The sequence below is a fragment of the Lycorma delicatula genome, chromosome 9, assembly GCF_047948215.1.
Source record: "Lycorma delicatula isolate Av1 chromosome 9, ASM4794821v1, whole genome shotgun sequence".
Classification (NCBI taxonomy): Eukaryota; Metazoa; Arthropoda; class Insecta; order Hemiptera; family Fulgoridae; genus Lycorma; species Lycorma delicatula.
Genome location: NC_134463.1, coordinates 26204968 through 26220322, shown reverse-complemented (window position 1 = coordinate 26220322; position 15355 = coordinate 26204968). Strand labels below are relative to the sequence as shown.

General features: G+C 27.6%; 1 protein-coding gene across 2 annotated transcripts in view; it reads left to right on the top strand.

The window, feature by feature from the left end:
• sn (fascin domain-containing protein singed) overlaps positions 1 to 15355 on the top strand; it is a 236816-nt gene that overhangs the window by 215094 nt on the left and 6367 nt on the right. For both annotated transcript variants that reach the window (XM_075375947.1, XM_075375946.1), the window contains exons 5-7: positions 1941 to 2097; positions 7854 to 8015; positions 10113 to 10249. In XM_075375947.1, coding sequence (XP_075232062.1) covers positions 1941 to 2097; positions 7854 to 8015; positions 10113 to 10249 — 456 coding nt within the window. The remainder of the gene's footprint in view (positions 1 to 1940; positions 2098 to 7853; positions 8016 to 10112; positions 10250 to 15355) is intronic.

Below are 15355 nucleotides of genomic sequence, written 5' to 3'. Positions count from 1 at the left end.
ATTATTACTTTGTATTTTTATTTCATTTTATAGAAACTGATATTACAGTAATTGGAATGGTTTATGATAGGTGTTGAAAATGACCTTCTCCTATACCAATAATACAACACTACACACATTTCAATTTGTTTTCAAGCACTTTAATCAGCTGTGTTGTACTCTAATGTCTCCTATGTAGTCATTATTCCAGTTTTTTTTTTATCAATTGTGTATGATCTGATGATCTGTTGCTGTACACTGCTTGTTTCACTGCCCCCTGTAGAAAGTAACCTTGGGAAATCAGATCAGGCAATTAAGCAGGCCACTAACCCCTCGAAATGATTCATTCACCAATGAAATTTCATAAAAAGGTTACTGATTTGTTAGCTGTGTGCAGTGTGGCATTTCCTTGTTGGAACCAACCGTGATTGATTTCCATTTTGTTAATAACTAATGAAATTTGTTAAAACAGCACAATAACAATTACTATTAACTGTATTTTCAAAAAAGACTGGATCCACAATGCACCTTCTACTCACACCAATCCAGACTCCAATTTTCACTTCGTGTAAAGATTGTTCGTGTAATTCATGGGAGTTGGTTGTCAATCACAGTCATGTATTTTGAGAATTAAAATACCCTCATAGATGAAACCATGCTTTATCTATAAAAATTGTAATGTTGAGGATACCTATGGAATTTTGATCAATAAAATGTTTAAACCATTGACAATGATTTAGTCTTTTGGCATGATATGTAGGTTTCAGTTTTTGAACACACATTAATTTGTAGAAGAAAAGTTTCAGTTCTTTTTTACAGCCTTATGTGCAGTAGGAAGTCCAATATTTTGCTGCTGTACTAACTTACACGTTGACTTTGATAGATTTTCAGCCATAGCATCCAAAATATCAAGCTTCTGTTCATTTAGTTTAGGTGATCTTCCACTTCGATCAGCGACTTCAACAGAGCATGTTGCCTGAAATTTTTCGATAAGAGTTCAAACCGGATTATGGTGAGGAACAGGAGTACTTGAAAATATTTCAGAAAATTTGTAATTCACTAAATCAGTGTACTTGTTACCTTTATGAAAGATGTGTTCAACAAGAAAAATGCACTCCTCTACCAAAAGAATCATTACATTTCTTACAACTATTAATTCCGATAAACAAAACAATACAAAATGAAACATGTTCAATTACAATTCAACAACTGATGTCATGGTTTCTTACTGAGCAACACCAAATGAACCCACAGGGCATCCAACTAATGCTGAAAGAACAGAATGCACCACATAATTCTAAAGCATACTGCACAACCACTTTTTTGAATTGACCACATCTGTATTTTGCATTGTACTTTTATCAGAATTATTTAAAATCATTAATTATTTTGTTAGAATGAATAAGTAAATTGTGTAATATTGTTTTTTAATTATATATTATCAGTAGTAGTCTTAAAATTAAAGCTGATAATATTTTATTGATGGAAACAAGTATTTGTATGTGTAATTTTAAATGTATTATTTGTAGTTAATTTCAAAGTTACTGAATTCCCTATTGTAATCATGCTTTTGCTTCTGTATAATATAATTTACATGATTTCTTTAAGTCAGTGATAGTATTATTCTGTTTTTATTTATATTTTGTAATGTTTTTGTGTCTAGTTCTGTCATTTACTGCAATTATTTATTCTTTTATCCCAGTCATTGTAGTTTTACTTTCACTTTTTATTTTATTTACTTTTAATATATAAAGCTATGTTCAGTCATCATTTTATTATAATTTATTTTTCTTATTCATTAATCTTTTTTTATAATTGTGTCTAGTTTTACAATTTCTTTTATAAATGCTGTTCATTGTTTCATAATATCTTTTTTTGTATAACTAAATACCATAATACTTTTTATGTACCTAATGATGTAAAAAAGAGAATCCATTATTTATATATTTTATTAATTTCAGGTGTGGATGTAACAGCTAATCAGGATGAAATATCAGATCATGAGACATTCCAATTAGAGTTTGATGGATCTACAAAAAGATGGTACATACGTACGATGCAAGATAGATATTGGACACTTGAAACAGGTGGTGGAATACAGGCTGTTGGTGATAAGAGGTAATGTAATTTTTACAGTTATATTTAAGATTTTATTGTTATTCTTCATAATAATGTAAAATATAGTGTAAATATTTTTTGCTCAAAAAAAGATTGTAAACACGTTCTTCACACAGATATGTATATAGTGTATAAAATAAATATGAGTATATAATTGACATAAATAATTAATAGATTGATCTAATTTAGATGATAGAAATACATGTTATAAGGTTGTAAGTGATATGCAAAATTAATACTTCTTATAATTAATAATATATATAATTATAATAAAAAAATTTACTTTAAACAGAGAAAATAATAACAACATTGACTATTTAGACATAAAATTCAACAAAAATGTTATTAATAATAAAATAGATATAATTATATATGGAAAGCTAACCAAACAGGATACCATAATACACTTCAACTCTTTTCATCCTTGGAATCAAAAAATGGCAACTTTTAACTCATTAATCTACAGAAAAATAAAATACTTAAAGCACAATAATATAAAATTAAATAACAAAATAAATAACATTAAAAATATTTCCCTAAATAATGGATATGATGCTAACTTAATAAATAAATTATATATCAAAATAAAATATACATAAAAGACAATATAAAACTAATAAATAATAACAACAATGAATACACCAAGGTTGAATACAACATAAACTATAATGAATTTAATAAAATATTTATAACATTTAAATTAAAAACAGCGTCAACAACAAAATAATAAAATATATAAATAATGAGGATCCTTCTATAAAATATGATAACAAACACATTTTAGAAAAACAAGGAATGTATAGTCTTCTTTGCGACAACTGCGATCTCAAATATATTGGAATGACAAATTGCTCATTTTCAGTCAGAATTAAAGAGCATATTAGATGCGAACTAAAAATAATAAAGAACAGTCTAACTTCACTAAACACATTTTTTTTTAAGAGGAGGAGGAACCCCATTTACGGGTGCCTGGGCAGTGTGAGGCTCACTAATAGGTTCGGCAAGATGTTATTAAATGCGTATGTGTTTCTGCTGCGCACTACCGACTAAACCTCCACCTCTGGCTACCCATCCTTCCAGATACAGCTGGTATGCATTACTTCAGGAAGGGGGAATACATCCTCACACACATTCAGACACCACAGTCAACAGACACGGACCTTGCACCCACAAGATACCAAACATCAGACTAAATCTCACCACATACTCCATGACATTCAATCATCACTCAGAAAATATACCTCATGCCACTCACTCCACACATTACATCAAAGCCAGTCACATCCAATCATATAAACAAACACCTCATAGACAATCGAACACTATAGAATACTTACCTCACGAGTCACCATTGGACATGGGAGCGGAGTGCCCATGACCTCATTGCACCCAGGCGATCCCCACACACAGAGATAAATCCCCCACTAAACACATTCTAGAAAATGGACATAATTACAACCCAAATGAATTCTTTTTAAATATTAGAATATACTAACAGCTATCATAAAACTAGCATAATGGGGAAATTATATATATATATTTGGATGATAATAATACGTTTATTAATGAATAAATCAGATTTGATAATGATATTCTATTAATACAAATTATACAATAATTAATAAAAAAAAATTACAATGAAACTGTAAACCATTCGGTAAGACTCTTGCAGATATAATTTCTTTCACTCAAAATACAAAAATTTCTGTAATATAAATAAAACTGTTTTTAACAAAATAATACTGATATCAAAAAAGGTAAGACATTTCTATTATCTGTTATTAATTTAGAATTTTCTTTTAAAAAAAATATATGTTAAATATATGTAATAGACAATAGATATACAATAATAGATAATAAACAATGTTTAAGGGTTCCATATAAGGAAAAATAAAATTTGTTACAAAGTTCTTACCGGCCCGATTTCATTTATTAAACAACAAATAATCATAAGAATTGTATTATTTCTGTAAATGTATCATGTATTGCATGTAAATGAAATCGGACCGGTAAGAGTTTTGTAACAAATTTTTTTTTTCTCATTGTATGGAACGCTTAAACATTGTTTGTTATCTATTATTGTATATATATTGTCTATAAAATATATTTAAAAGTACTATTTTATAAAGCAAATTCTAACTTAATAACATATTTTGATAATAGAAATGTAGTGTCTTACCTTTTTTGATATCAGTATCGTTTTATTAAAAGCAGTTTTATTCATATTACAGAAATTTTGTTTTTTGAACAGAAGAAATATCTGCGAGACTCTTACTGTACAGTTTACAATTTCATTGTATTTTTTTTTTGATATCTCTGATATTGTTAGATTATTCTTTTATTTTATTTTTTTTATTTTTTTATGAATTACTGATATCTCATCTTATAGACTTATTAAAATTTATTGTCTTAGAACAAATCGCATTTCACAGCCAAGTTTTTTTGTTGTCATTCACTTCATACCATATTTTTCTTTTTTTAATAAAATTAGTATAATGTGACTTTTACAAATCAAAAATCCATAATGTAATATTGGACTTATTACTTTGTAAGTGTAACCCTCAATTTTGATCGTTAAATTCAATTTTACCAATCAAATTTATTTCTAATTTATTTATTCCTTTTTTAATAAAACTAGTATAATCTCTTGTAAACTAATACTTTTATTTTTTTTTTTTTAAAGTGATTGGAATTAAAACAAAATTGTTTCATCTTCAGTACTTTCATTTACATAACAGCATTTACTATTAAAACAAGCTGTAATATATTTTTTTTTAAATTTTATTATTTCAAGTACATTATCAAGTTTTTGTATGCTACTAAGTACTATCAAGTAGTGCTATCTAGTGGCACCATTTGTAAAGGTACACTAAAAAAATGAATAAAATGACATATTCAAGTCCCACAGCTCATCAAATGAAAAAAACACATTGTCTTACAAAATTCGAAGTATTTTTGAAAGTATTCTTTATTACTAATCTAATTGGACTGAAATATGTTTTCACCCTTATTTTTTTCCATTTTCATTTCACTGTTAGTTTAGGTCATGTTTAGAACTGTAAACATAGTTTGTTGACTTCATCACCTCTTACCGACGAAGTTCTAACGAATTTCTTGATAGGTTGGTAATACTTTATTTCATATCTCATAACAGTTGTAAACATCCTACTGACATGACATTTTATTTTACTTAACGTATAACTTATTTTAATTATTGATGACCAACTGATATGAAAATAACAATTTTAATTTAATTTTATTTATAATAATACAAATAACATTATATGCACGGATACAAATTAATAGTTTTAAATAATCCCTGATGATGGAGAAATGACTGAAAGTGCTTGGATAATGCATTAAAAAAATTGTTGGTAAGTTTATTGTTTTTACAAAATAAAAAAATATTAATTTCAGATAAAGAAATGAAAGAAGCTCTGAAAGAAATGAAAGCTGGTAAAGCAGTTTGAGTAGATGAGTTGATTTCAGAGACAGTGAAAGCTGTTGGAGAAATGGAAAAGTTGTATTAGACAATGAAGATAGTGTGGAAATAGAAGATGCTAGAAGATTTGAATTAAAATAATAATAATAATTACTGTATTCAAAAAAGTACCTAAAATTTATGAATTTAAGAGCTGCTGGATAGTTACAACTTGTTATGTAAAGTGTGAGAAAGTTTTGAGAAGATACTGGAGAGAAGGTTTAGTTAGTGTTATAGGGTGTGTGAAAACGAGCAGATGGCTTTAGGCTAGAAAGATCAATGGTAGATCTGTAATTGTAATAAGGCAATTACCGTAAAAGCATTATGAGCATGAAAAGGAATATGTGGATGATAGTCTCCTGAATATTGAGAAGTCACGTGATAATGTTTGCAGAAGAATAATTATGGAGTGCACTGAAGATTAAAGGAATGGAGTAACATATTGTGATAAAAAAAATATTAGTTTTGTAAAGGTTGGAAAAGAAATTTGGAATGGCTTAAAACAGGATATTATGCTCTCACTCTTGTTATTCATTGTGTTGTTGGATAATGTATTATTGAGGGTAGAAAAATAAGTCTGAGAAAGAACAATGGTGATAATGGTGTGTGCATATGTTCTGGTTGTATTGAGAAACATAAAAGGAGAAGTTCAAATCAAGTTAAATGTTTGGAGAGAAGTGTATATAGTGTATAACATATATAAAATGTAATGTAAAAAAGAGTGAGGGCATTAACAAAACTGAAATTCTTAAAAAGGATTAGAGAAGTTGCAGAAGAATGCAGAGGATGGAAAGTAATGGAGTAGAAGTGTTGACATGAAAGTAAGAAATTAATTGTATTATGTTTCAAACTGACTGAAGCTGCTGATCATTAAAGTAGCATGTAATTTGCCAGATAGTTTTATGTAATTTATGTTATGTAAAAACTATTTAAAACATTTTGTTTTTTCATCCTAATGCTGGTGGTTTTTTCAGATAACCAAAATTGATTTTTATTTGGTTTGCTGATTTTAAATTGGCTGATGCTTAATTCATTTTATTATTTAAGATAATTATGTAATATCTCTATCATTGGGTAAATAAATATTGTATTGGTTTGCTAAATAGTAGCAATAATATAACCCACTGGGTTGGTCTAGTGGTGAACTCGTCATCGCAAATCAGTTGATTTTGAAGTCAAGAGTTTTAAGGTTCAAATCCTAGTGAAGGCAGTTACTCTTGTATGGATTTGAATACTAGATCGTGAATAACGGTGTTCTTTGGTGGCTGGGTTTCAATTAACCACATATCTCAGGAACGGTTGACCTTCAGACTATGCAATATAACACTTCATTTAGATAACATTCATACATATCATCCTCATTCATCCTCCGAAGTAATACTTGATGGTGGTTCCAGAGCCTAAACAGAAAAAAAAGAAAGTAGTAATAATATGGTATTTCATATAATACTATCGTGTATTGTAGTTATATCTATTTGACAAGGCATCGAATTTAGCTTTGTCAATTGACCTACAATTAATATTATTTTTTTGAGAAAAAAGTATTGTTTAGGCTTAGTTAATCTATAATATGCCATTCTTTTGTTTTTAATGCTCAGATAATAATTAAAATAACAAAAATTATCTTTCTTTATTATCAAAATGATAATTGGAGAGGTTATTCTAATAAGGAATTACTGGAAACTATGAAAAATTTAATAACACAGTAAATAGCTGGATATCGAACTCCCAACAAAATGTACACTATGCATATATGACTTATAATTTGGCCATAGTACTTGTTCTACATGCACTCATATTATTGTATTTTGGCAGTCTGAACCCAATCATCACTAGCAAAATTAGTCTTTAACTATGTTGTATAGGTTAGATGGATATTTTGCTCTTAACTACTGTGTAAATACATATATGTAAGGCAACATTTATAATTTTGTTGCTTTTCTGTTTACTAATCTCTTATGTTTGTGTTTTTTAGCATGGCTTTTTTTTACAACTTAGTAACTTCATAAAATTGCCCCACTTGAAATTTTGTTTTTTTAATTGTAATTTTCTTTTTTAAAAAATCACAATATTTATAATAAAATTTAAAAATTGGGAATTTTTTTTATATCTAAAAAAATATAAGCAAATTATTAATATGATACAGTTGGTAGGCTGGTGACTGTCACATTATTTGAGAACTCTTATCATTTGGATCTACTTCTGAAATCTACCCGTATTATAAAGTTTATAATAAGGAAGATTATTTTAATGCATTCATTTTTTTTTTTTTTAGGTCATCAAATGCTTTATTTGATTTAGTCTGGCAAGGTGATGGTTCAGTTTCATTCCGTGCTAATAATGGAAAATATGTTGCTACAAAACGTTCTGGACATTTGTATGCCAATTCTGATGAAGTTGATGATACATGCAAATACTTTTTTTATTTAATCAACAGGTTAGTTAAAGAGATTATTCTGTGTGCACTTTCTGTACTGAATATTTATATTTAGAATTTATTAGGCAGGCATATCAACAAAATAAAACTGTAAACTACTTTAGACGTATTTAGATGTATTTTTAATATTTTTAGTTCATTATTCAGAAAATAATGAACTAAAAATATTAAAAATACAGACATATCTATTTATTTTATTAACTAACAAAACAAACAAAATTTGATTTTTTTTTGTAACATAATTAATATATTACTTTTTTAAATTCTATCTAAAATTCACATAATAGTTTTTTGAATAACATTCAAAAAAGGTTTTTGTCTTAGGAATGATGTCATCCATATTATTTATTATTGAAATGCTTATAAAAACTAATAAGTTTAGATTAATTCAAGAAAAAAAATCATGTCTAATTTTAGCTGTAAAATAATTTTATATTATTAGAATTATTAACAATATGAAAGGAAGTAAAGTATTCAAACATAGCGGTGAAAAATAAATCAGTATTCTAGAGAATTCCTTGAGGGTATACATGTGAACACCAAAAAATTGGCTTGCTTCATTCATTGTTGTTTATGGGAAATAAACTATTTTTTGAGAGTTGAAAAATTTAATGATTTAATTTTCTTGAAAGTTATTTCACATTACCTATGAATTTTCTGGAAAATACCCACTGTGTATTTTGGGGCAGTATTGAGATCCTTTCTATGCTGAGTGGAGACAGAGTATTAGTACAAATTATTTGAACTAATAATAGTATTAATTAGCTGTTTTTCACTATATATGCCAGTTACTTTAATATACATGAAGGTACTGTGAAGTACTAGTGTTATTAGCTAGTTGTTACTTTCTCTGATATTGTGTTATCACATTACCAATCCCTATAGTAAAAATAATGAAGCTGTCACTTTTATAACTCTACGCATTTACAAAAGTATATTTCGGCTGGGTGAAAAAAGCAATGGAAAAACTTTTAAGTCTTCATTTCAATAATAATGCTGATATTGAATGATTGTTATTCTCAAAAATGGCTGTATCTTTTTTGGAAGTGACTGTTGATTCATTTCTGATAGCTTACAACCATTTGATTATGAAACCTAACAAAGTACATTAGAAAAAAGAGAAATAGATGAGATTTATGTTTTTTACATTTGTTATATTTTTATAGTTGTTTAGTGTTTTGTAATGTATAAGATTTTATAAATTAGTATTTATTTATTTATGTATATATTATTATTTATTATATATATATATATATATTTCAAAATCTTTTCTTTTTTCTTATTTTTTTTTTCTATACATCAATACGTGAATAAACAGGAAAAGTTTTTAAAAAAAGGCAAATACTGTAGGACATCTTATTTTTTTTTTGTGTTGATAGTGACAGCAATTCTCCTGATACTTATTTTATTTGGAAAAAACTAGTTTATTGGTTTGACATATTAACTGGTAAATCCATTGATATAATCTTAATAAATAATGAAAATACTTAAGTAAAGTCACTTTTATAGCTTAATATGTACATTATTCAGGTTTGTGGCAGAGGTTTAAATTGGCATATAAAATTGGTAACATCATAGGAAATAATGAGGCTGAAACTGTCAACTTGTTACAGTTTTTTAATGATTAATACATTTGTATGAAATTTAACATCTTTACTAAAAAAAAAAAATTTAATATATCTTAGTATTATGTTTATCCTTATTTTTCTTCTTTCATTTTTTGGGAGAGAACCCAACAGTAGATTTTTTATTATTTCTATTGGCTACATGGTATTCTTGTACAATTTCCTTACTTCATTTTCATTCTTTCTCATTAAAGTTTTTCTATATTGCAGCTGTTGTTCATGGTTTTAGATGAAAATAACCTTTCCCATTTTTCACTCTAACTAATAACAAAAAGGGAAAATTATTGATTTTGTTATTTCTTACTGAAGTATTTATTCAATTCAGTTTGTATTCAGGATAATTGTAAGTAGGGAGATGTATAAAGACATTATGTGATTGATAAAACTTTTCTATTTTGTCAGTGGTAATTCTTCTACTGTAAAAACTGATTTCTGTAATTTTAACATTATACGTTGTAATCTTTGTTTCTAGGCCAATACTAGTGTTGAAGTGTGACCAAGGATTTGTTGGCTATAAAGCAGGTTCTACCATACGCCTAGAATGTAACAGAGCTGCTTATGCAACAATACAAGTTGAAAGGGGAGAACGAGGTGTTGTTTATTTCAAAGGTACTGGGTTCTTATTTTTTTTCATTTCAGTGTAAATTTTTTATTAGGTTATAGAATTGTCATTTATGAAATCCCAGTTCTTCATTAAAAACATCAGTTTTGAACTGATAGATGTCAGTTTAGAACTAACAAATTTTAACCTTAGCTAGCAGGTGTTGACTAATGATACAGCACAACCTTGTAGTCTGTGTGTGTTATGCGGCATTGCGTCGTAAATTTGAATTAAGATCTAACATTCTAGGAAACAATATGATACTATCGAATATCTTGTTTTTTAAGGTCGTGCATCTGCATTCGACTATTTAATAATTATTGTAATATGTTTGTTCCGAGCAGTGATATCCCGAAAGTGTTTTTTGCCCTCCCAAAAAAGTAGGTGTTTAGATTGAAAGATTGGCACAAATCAGAAAGGAACAGGGAATGCATCAAATTAGTCAAATGTCTGATATTCCCAAAAATGGTAAGCAGATACCAGTTCACTAATTTTGAGCTGTTTGCTTGACACCATTTAGTTTTTCAGCTAATTTTGTGTTTGTATTTTTCTAAGATTGCAACACATTCCTTGTGTCTAATTTTATGCTCTTATTGAAGTAGATGAATTACTTTATATATGATAGGTTAGTAGGTTGAGACAATAATATAGTGATTAATTTCTGTATGTTTGATAAACAATTGGTTTTTGCTTACTCTTGAATTTACTAACTCTTAAAATTAATTTTCTATTAAAATTAGTCTATAACTGTAAATGTAAATAGTACTGCAATTTTAATACAATGCAGTTATATAATTGTCTGTATTTTATATGTCCAGATGTTCAGACAATCCCCTGAAATGAAGGAGATACCTAAACATTTATTTCTCAAAATTAAAAATATTTGTTAATGAAAATAAAAATTATGAATAAGTTCATAATTTCTTAATTCCTATTACATCATCAGTACAGGTCAGTCAGTTATAGAGTTGATCTTAACCTGCAAGTATAATTTAAAATATAGCATTACATTAAAATATTTACAGATTGACTCTTTAATTTAAATGGTCAGGTGCTATTCTTTATTTTATTTTACACTCGTGGTTTGTAATGTTCTTGGATTTAATAAGCTAAATCTTATAGTTTTACTGAGAGAAATTCCAAAATGTGAGACACTGACCCACAATAACATTTAACGTAAAGAAAATACAAAACTGAGAAAAAGACTTTCCAATATTTACAGAAGCTATTGGAAATGTACCCTATTCTCCACAAAATATACATGTTTATTTCTTTGCAATATACATTGAGAGAAGTAACATGTCAAATAATAATTCCATTATTGTACTGGAAATTGCAAACACATTTCTGAATCTATGATATTAAACTGATAAATTTTTAAACATACATGGAAAATTTTGAATGTCCAGTTTGAAAATTAAGAATTCTACTGTGTAATTTTTTTAAAATAAATGTTAATTCAGTGAATTGTATGTATTAAATTGCTATTTATTGTTGTTGTTGCTGTCATTATTATTATTAGTAATAATTATGGATTGCAGATGCTCCTTAAAAAGATCCTGGCTATTTGGCTATGAAAATTACAGACAGTTAATTGCTTAATCAGTAATGTTTTTTGTGACAAAAAGTTTTGGACGCAACAAACAATTTATTTGTATCTTTACACTGATCTACATTTTTTCCTCTTTTCCTGTATGCTTTTATACCGAATACAATCCTAAGCTGGTATAAAATATCATATTTTACAAGCATCCATATGCACCTCATGTCAAACAGTGACTTATGTGGAGTTTGGAAGAACAATAGATGATTTAATTTATATATGTATGAATCACTTATTTATGAAACACCATAAGTCATGTAATGCAAATTTTTCATGTGATAAAAAACTGTTTTTCTTAAAAAGTGTTAACACAAAAAATTCACAGTAAAATCTACTGTAGAAACCTTTTTTAACCATGTACTTACCTTCAAAAACAATTGTTCTGTGTTTTTACATTAACATTTTAAGTATTGGTGACTAATGGAGTTTAATTCTTATATAGTTAATATTATTATTAAATGTATTTAAATTGTCCTAAGTGCACAAAACTCTAAATTAAAATATGATTTACAAAGTTAACATAAAAAATTAAGTTCCTGATTATAAAGAAAAACTAGGATAACTGTTAATGATAAAAAGAGTCAGTATTATTTTAAATAAAACTGAATGTATAATATTTTAAATAAAACAAAATTTGGGAAATTTAAAGTATATTCATTTTTTTAAATTAATCTTCTTTGTTAAAGTCTTTGCCTTTCTAGTTGGCCAATTTTGCATTATGTCATCAAAAAACCTTGTCTTCTGGCATGTACTGCATGCATTTTTGAAAAACGTCAATTTTTATTTTATCTTTAAGTATGGCACACTTCACTTTATAAGCTTTGTTTGATGGTTCTTCTGGTATATGGAACCCTTGTTTAATTTGACTGTACTTTTATTACACCCATTCACAAATTAACTTACTTCAATAACTCCCTTTTTTTGTAAATCAAAATTAAATTGATGATAATAAGAAATTTTAGACAAGCTTTTTTTGTTGTTTTTATGTGATCATTTCAAGTGATGTGGTGTATTTTTTATAATACCGTGGCCACCAATTTTTAGAATCTGTAATTTATTTTGTTTCAACTCTATTGATAAGAAATTTATTTTTCTTCGATGAGTGAATGATTAGTTTCATCAGTTGTATCTATCTTGCCTTTGTAACTTTCATTTAACAACTGCGAAATCACAATCATTTAGCAAAAACGAGTGTCCTCTTATTGGGAGACTATATACAATGTTTTTGAATCGCTCACTGTGTCAAAAAGACAGACAATGAAGAACTGATTGGTTATTTTGGCCTACACAGTTTTCATGTACAAGTGCAGTTCAGTAATGTTCTTTGAAACCTCAGAGTTAATGTATTCTCATAAAGAAATGAAGATACTTCATTCGGACCTTTCTGGGCTTCTCCTTCATGATATAAAGAGAACGGTTGCATTGTTATTCTTTGTGTTTTGAACAGAAAAAGGAACAATTGATAATTGATGCAAGTAATACATTTCCTGAATAGGAATATATGGCAAAGAAATGTTCTGCATATAGTCAAAACTTAAGCACATGATGCTTTCTTCAGTTTTTTCATGCAAAGTTCAGTTGATTGATGCAAAGAAGCGTAAAATTTATTATTCCTTTTTTTATGGACTAAAAGCTCAGCAGGTGCAACACGTTTTGCTACTGCATTAAGATCATTATCTTTTAATTTTAAATTCGGTCTTTCACATTTACAACATGTATTTGTTTGTGGGCAACCAAAGCGGTAATCAAACCTTTCCTTGTAAGTTTTGTAATAGAACGAATATTTGACTTCATAATCTGGATAATTTTTCTTAAATAATTCAAATATAATCTTAACATTAAGTGATATATCAAGATATTTAATTTCTTTGCTGGAGTAGTGGCTAATTTTGAGAGGAAATAATTGAATATGGTTTGTAACAATGGATGTGCTATCTATCAATAGATACTTTTTTTGATTTTCTTGTTGACCTCGTCTATCATGAGGAGAAACATCTTGTAAAGGTAGTTTTTGTAAACATCAGATTCTTTCTGCAGAAACAGAATGCAAACTAATAAAAGCTGTTGACAAAGTTCAATTTTTACATCATTTTTATCAGTGACATGATATTGGAAACTTGAACACTCTTATTGCTGATATTTCCTGTCAGCCAGGTTTCTCATGTGATGTTTTTGACTTTAAAAGCAAGTATTAGCCTTTGCAGGTTCTGTTCATGCAAATTCTGTTCATTTTTACTTTGAAATACACGAAAGTTATTAAAATATGCAGTTGCGAATCAAAATCAATTATAACCTCCATACATTTTTCTTTGCATCTGTAACAAGATACAAAAGAATTACAACGCATGAAAATTAACAGTTATTCTTGCCAATAACCTAATTAAAGATTTTATATAAAAGTATTACAACAAATTAAAAGCTAAAACCAATTGTTACCAATTACTGTGTTTATAGTAACATTTGGAAACTGGCTTTGATTTATAAGCCACAGTAACTTTAGAAACCAGTATGTACTATCCCATGCATAAAAGTGATTCACATTAATAGATGATATAAAATTCTTACCTGCAGTTAGGCCCTAATGATCTTGCTGGTGTTAATTCTCCTTTACAATTAATATACTCATCAACAGTTAACCAAACTTTTTTATTTTTATTAACTATGTATGAATCTGAATTCCGAACACCCTTTTTTTTCCATTCTCATCATTTACACGTTAAGATAAATTAAGAAAATTATCTTCACAATCACTTTCAACATCACTCATTTTATAATTTACTAATAACAAATTTAATTTGTATTTATTATTAATACAATTTATACACAAGATACTGATTAAATATTTTTTTATTTACTTTCTCAACTGACAAGAAAATGTAAGCAATTTGGCACCCACAACATAAAGGAATAAAAGGTTAGACACTAATGATTACAATTCTGCACCGAGTGTTTATTTCTGAAACTGTGTAAATCAGTGACTTATGTTGATTCATAAATAAACAAAATACATCATCTGTAACTGGGGTATTAGGCAATGGATTTTGAGTTTCATAACTAAACAGAGCATATTCGTTCTTTTTTTGATACTATGATCATAACTCTCAAATTGCAAAAAAAGTGCCTTTTTTGTGTTTCATAAATAAGCGATTCATATTATATATATATATAATACAATACATATATGTTAATGACGTATTCTTATTTGTGTGTGCACTGATTCAGTAAGTACATTTCAATTGCTATTAAACATATTTAGTGCAAATCCAAAAATTTTAGACACTACACAAGTCTCTGTTACATTCTCTGTAACTGAAATTCTGTTGATTGTTCTGAAATTCTGTAACTATATTCTGTTGATTGTTTTACCTTACAGTAATACCAGGCAGTGAATTAGCCAATTTAATTATTAAGGAGCCCCCATACTCAATATAACTTCTGAGAGCATGAGATCAATTTAAATTTTGCCTGGTTTGTAATTGCCAGTTAGGAGCAAAGTGGGATCTTTACAAGA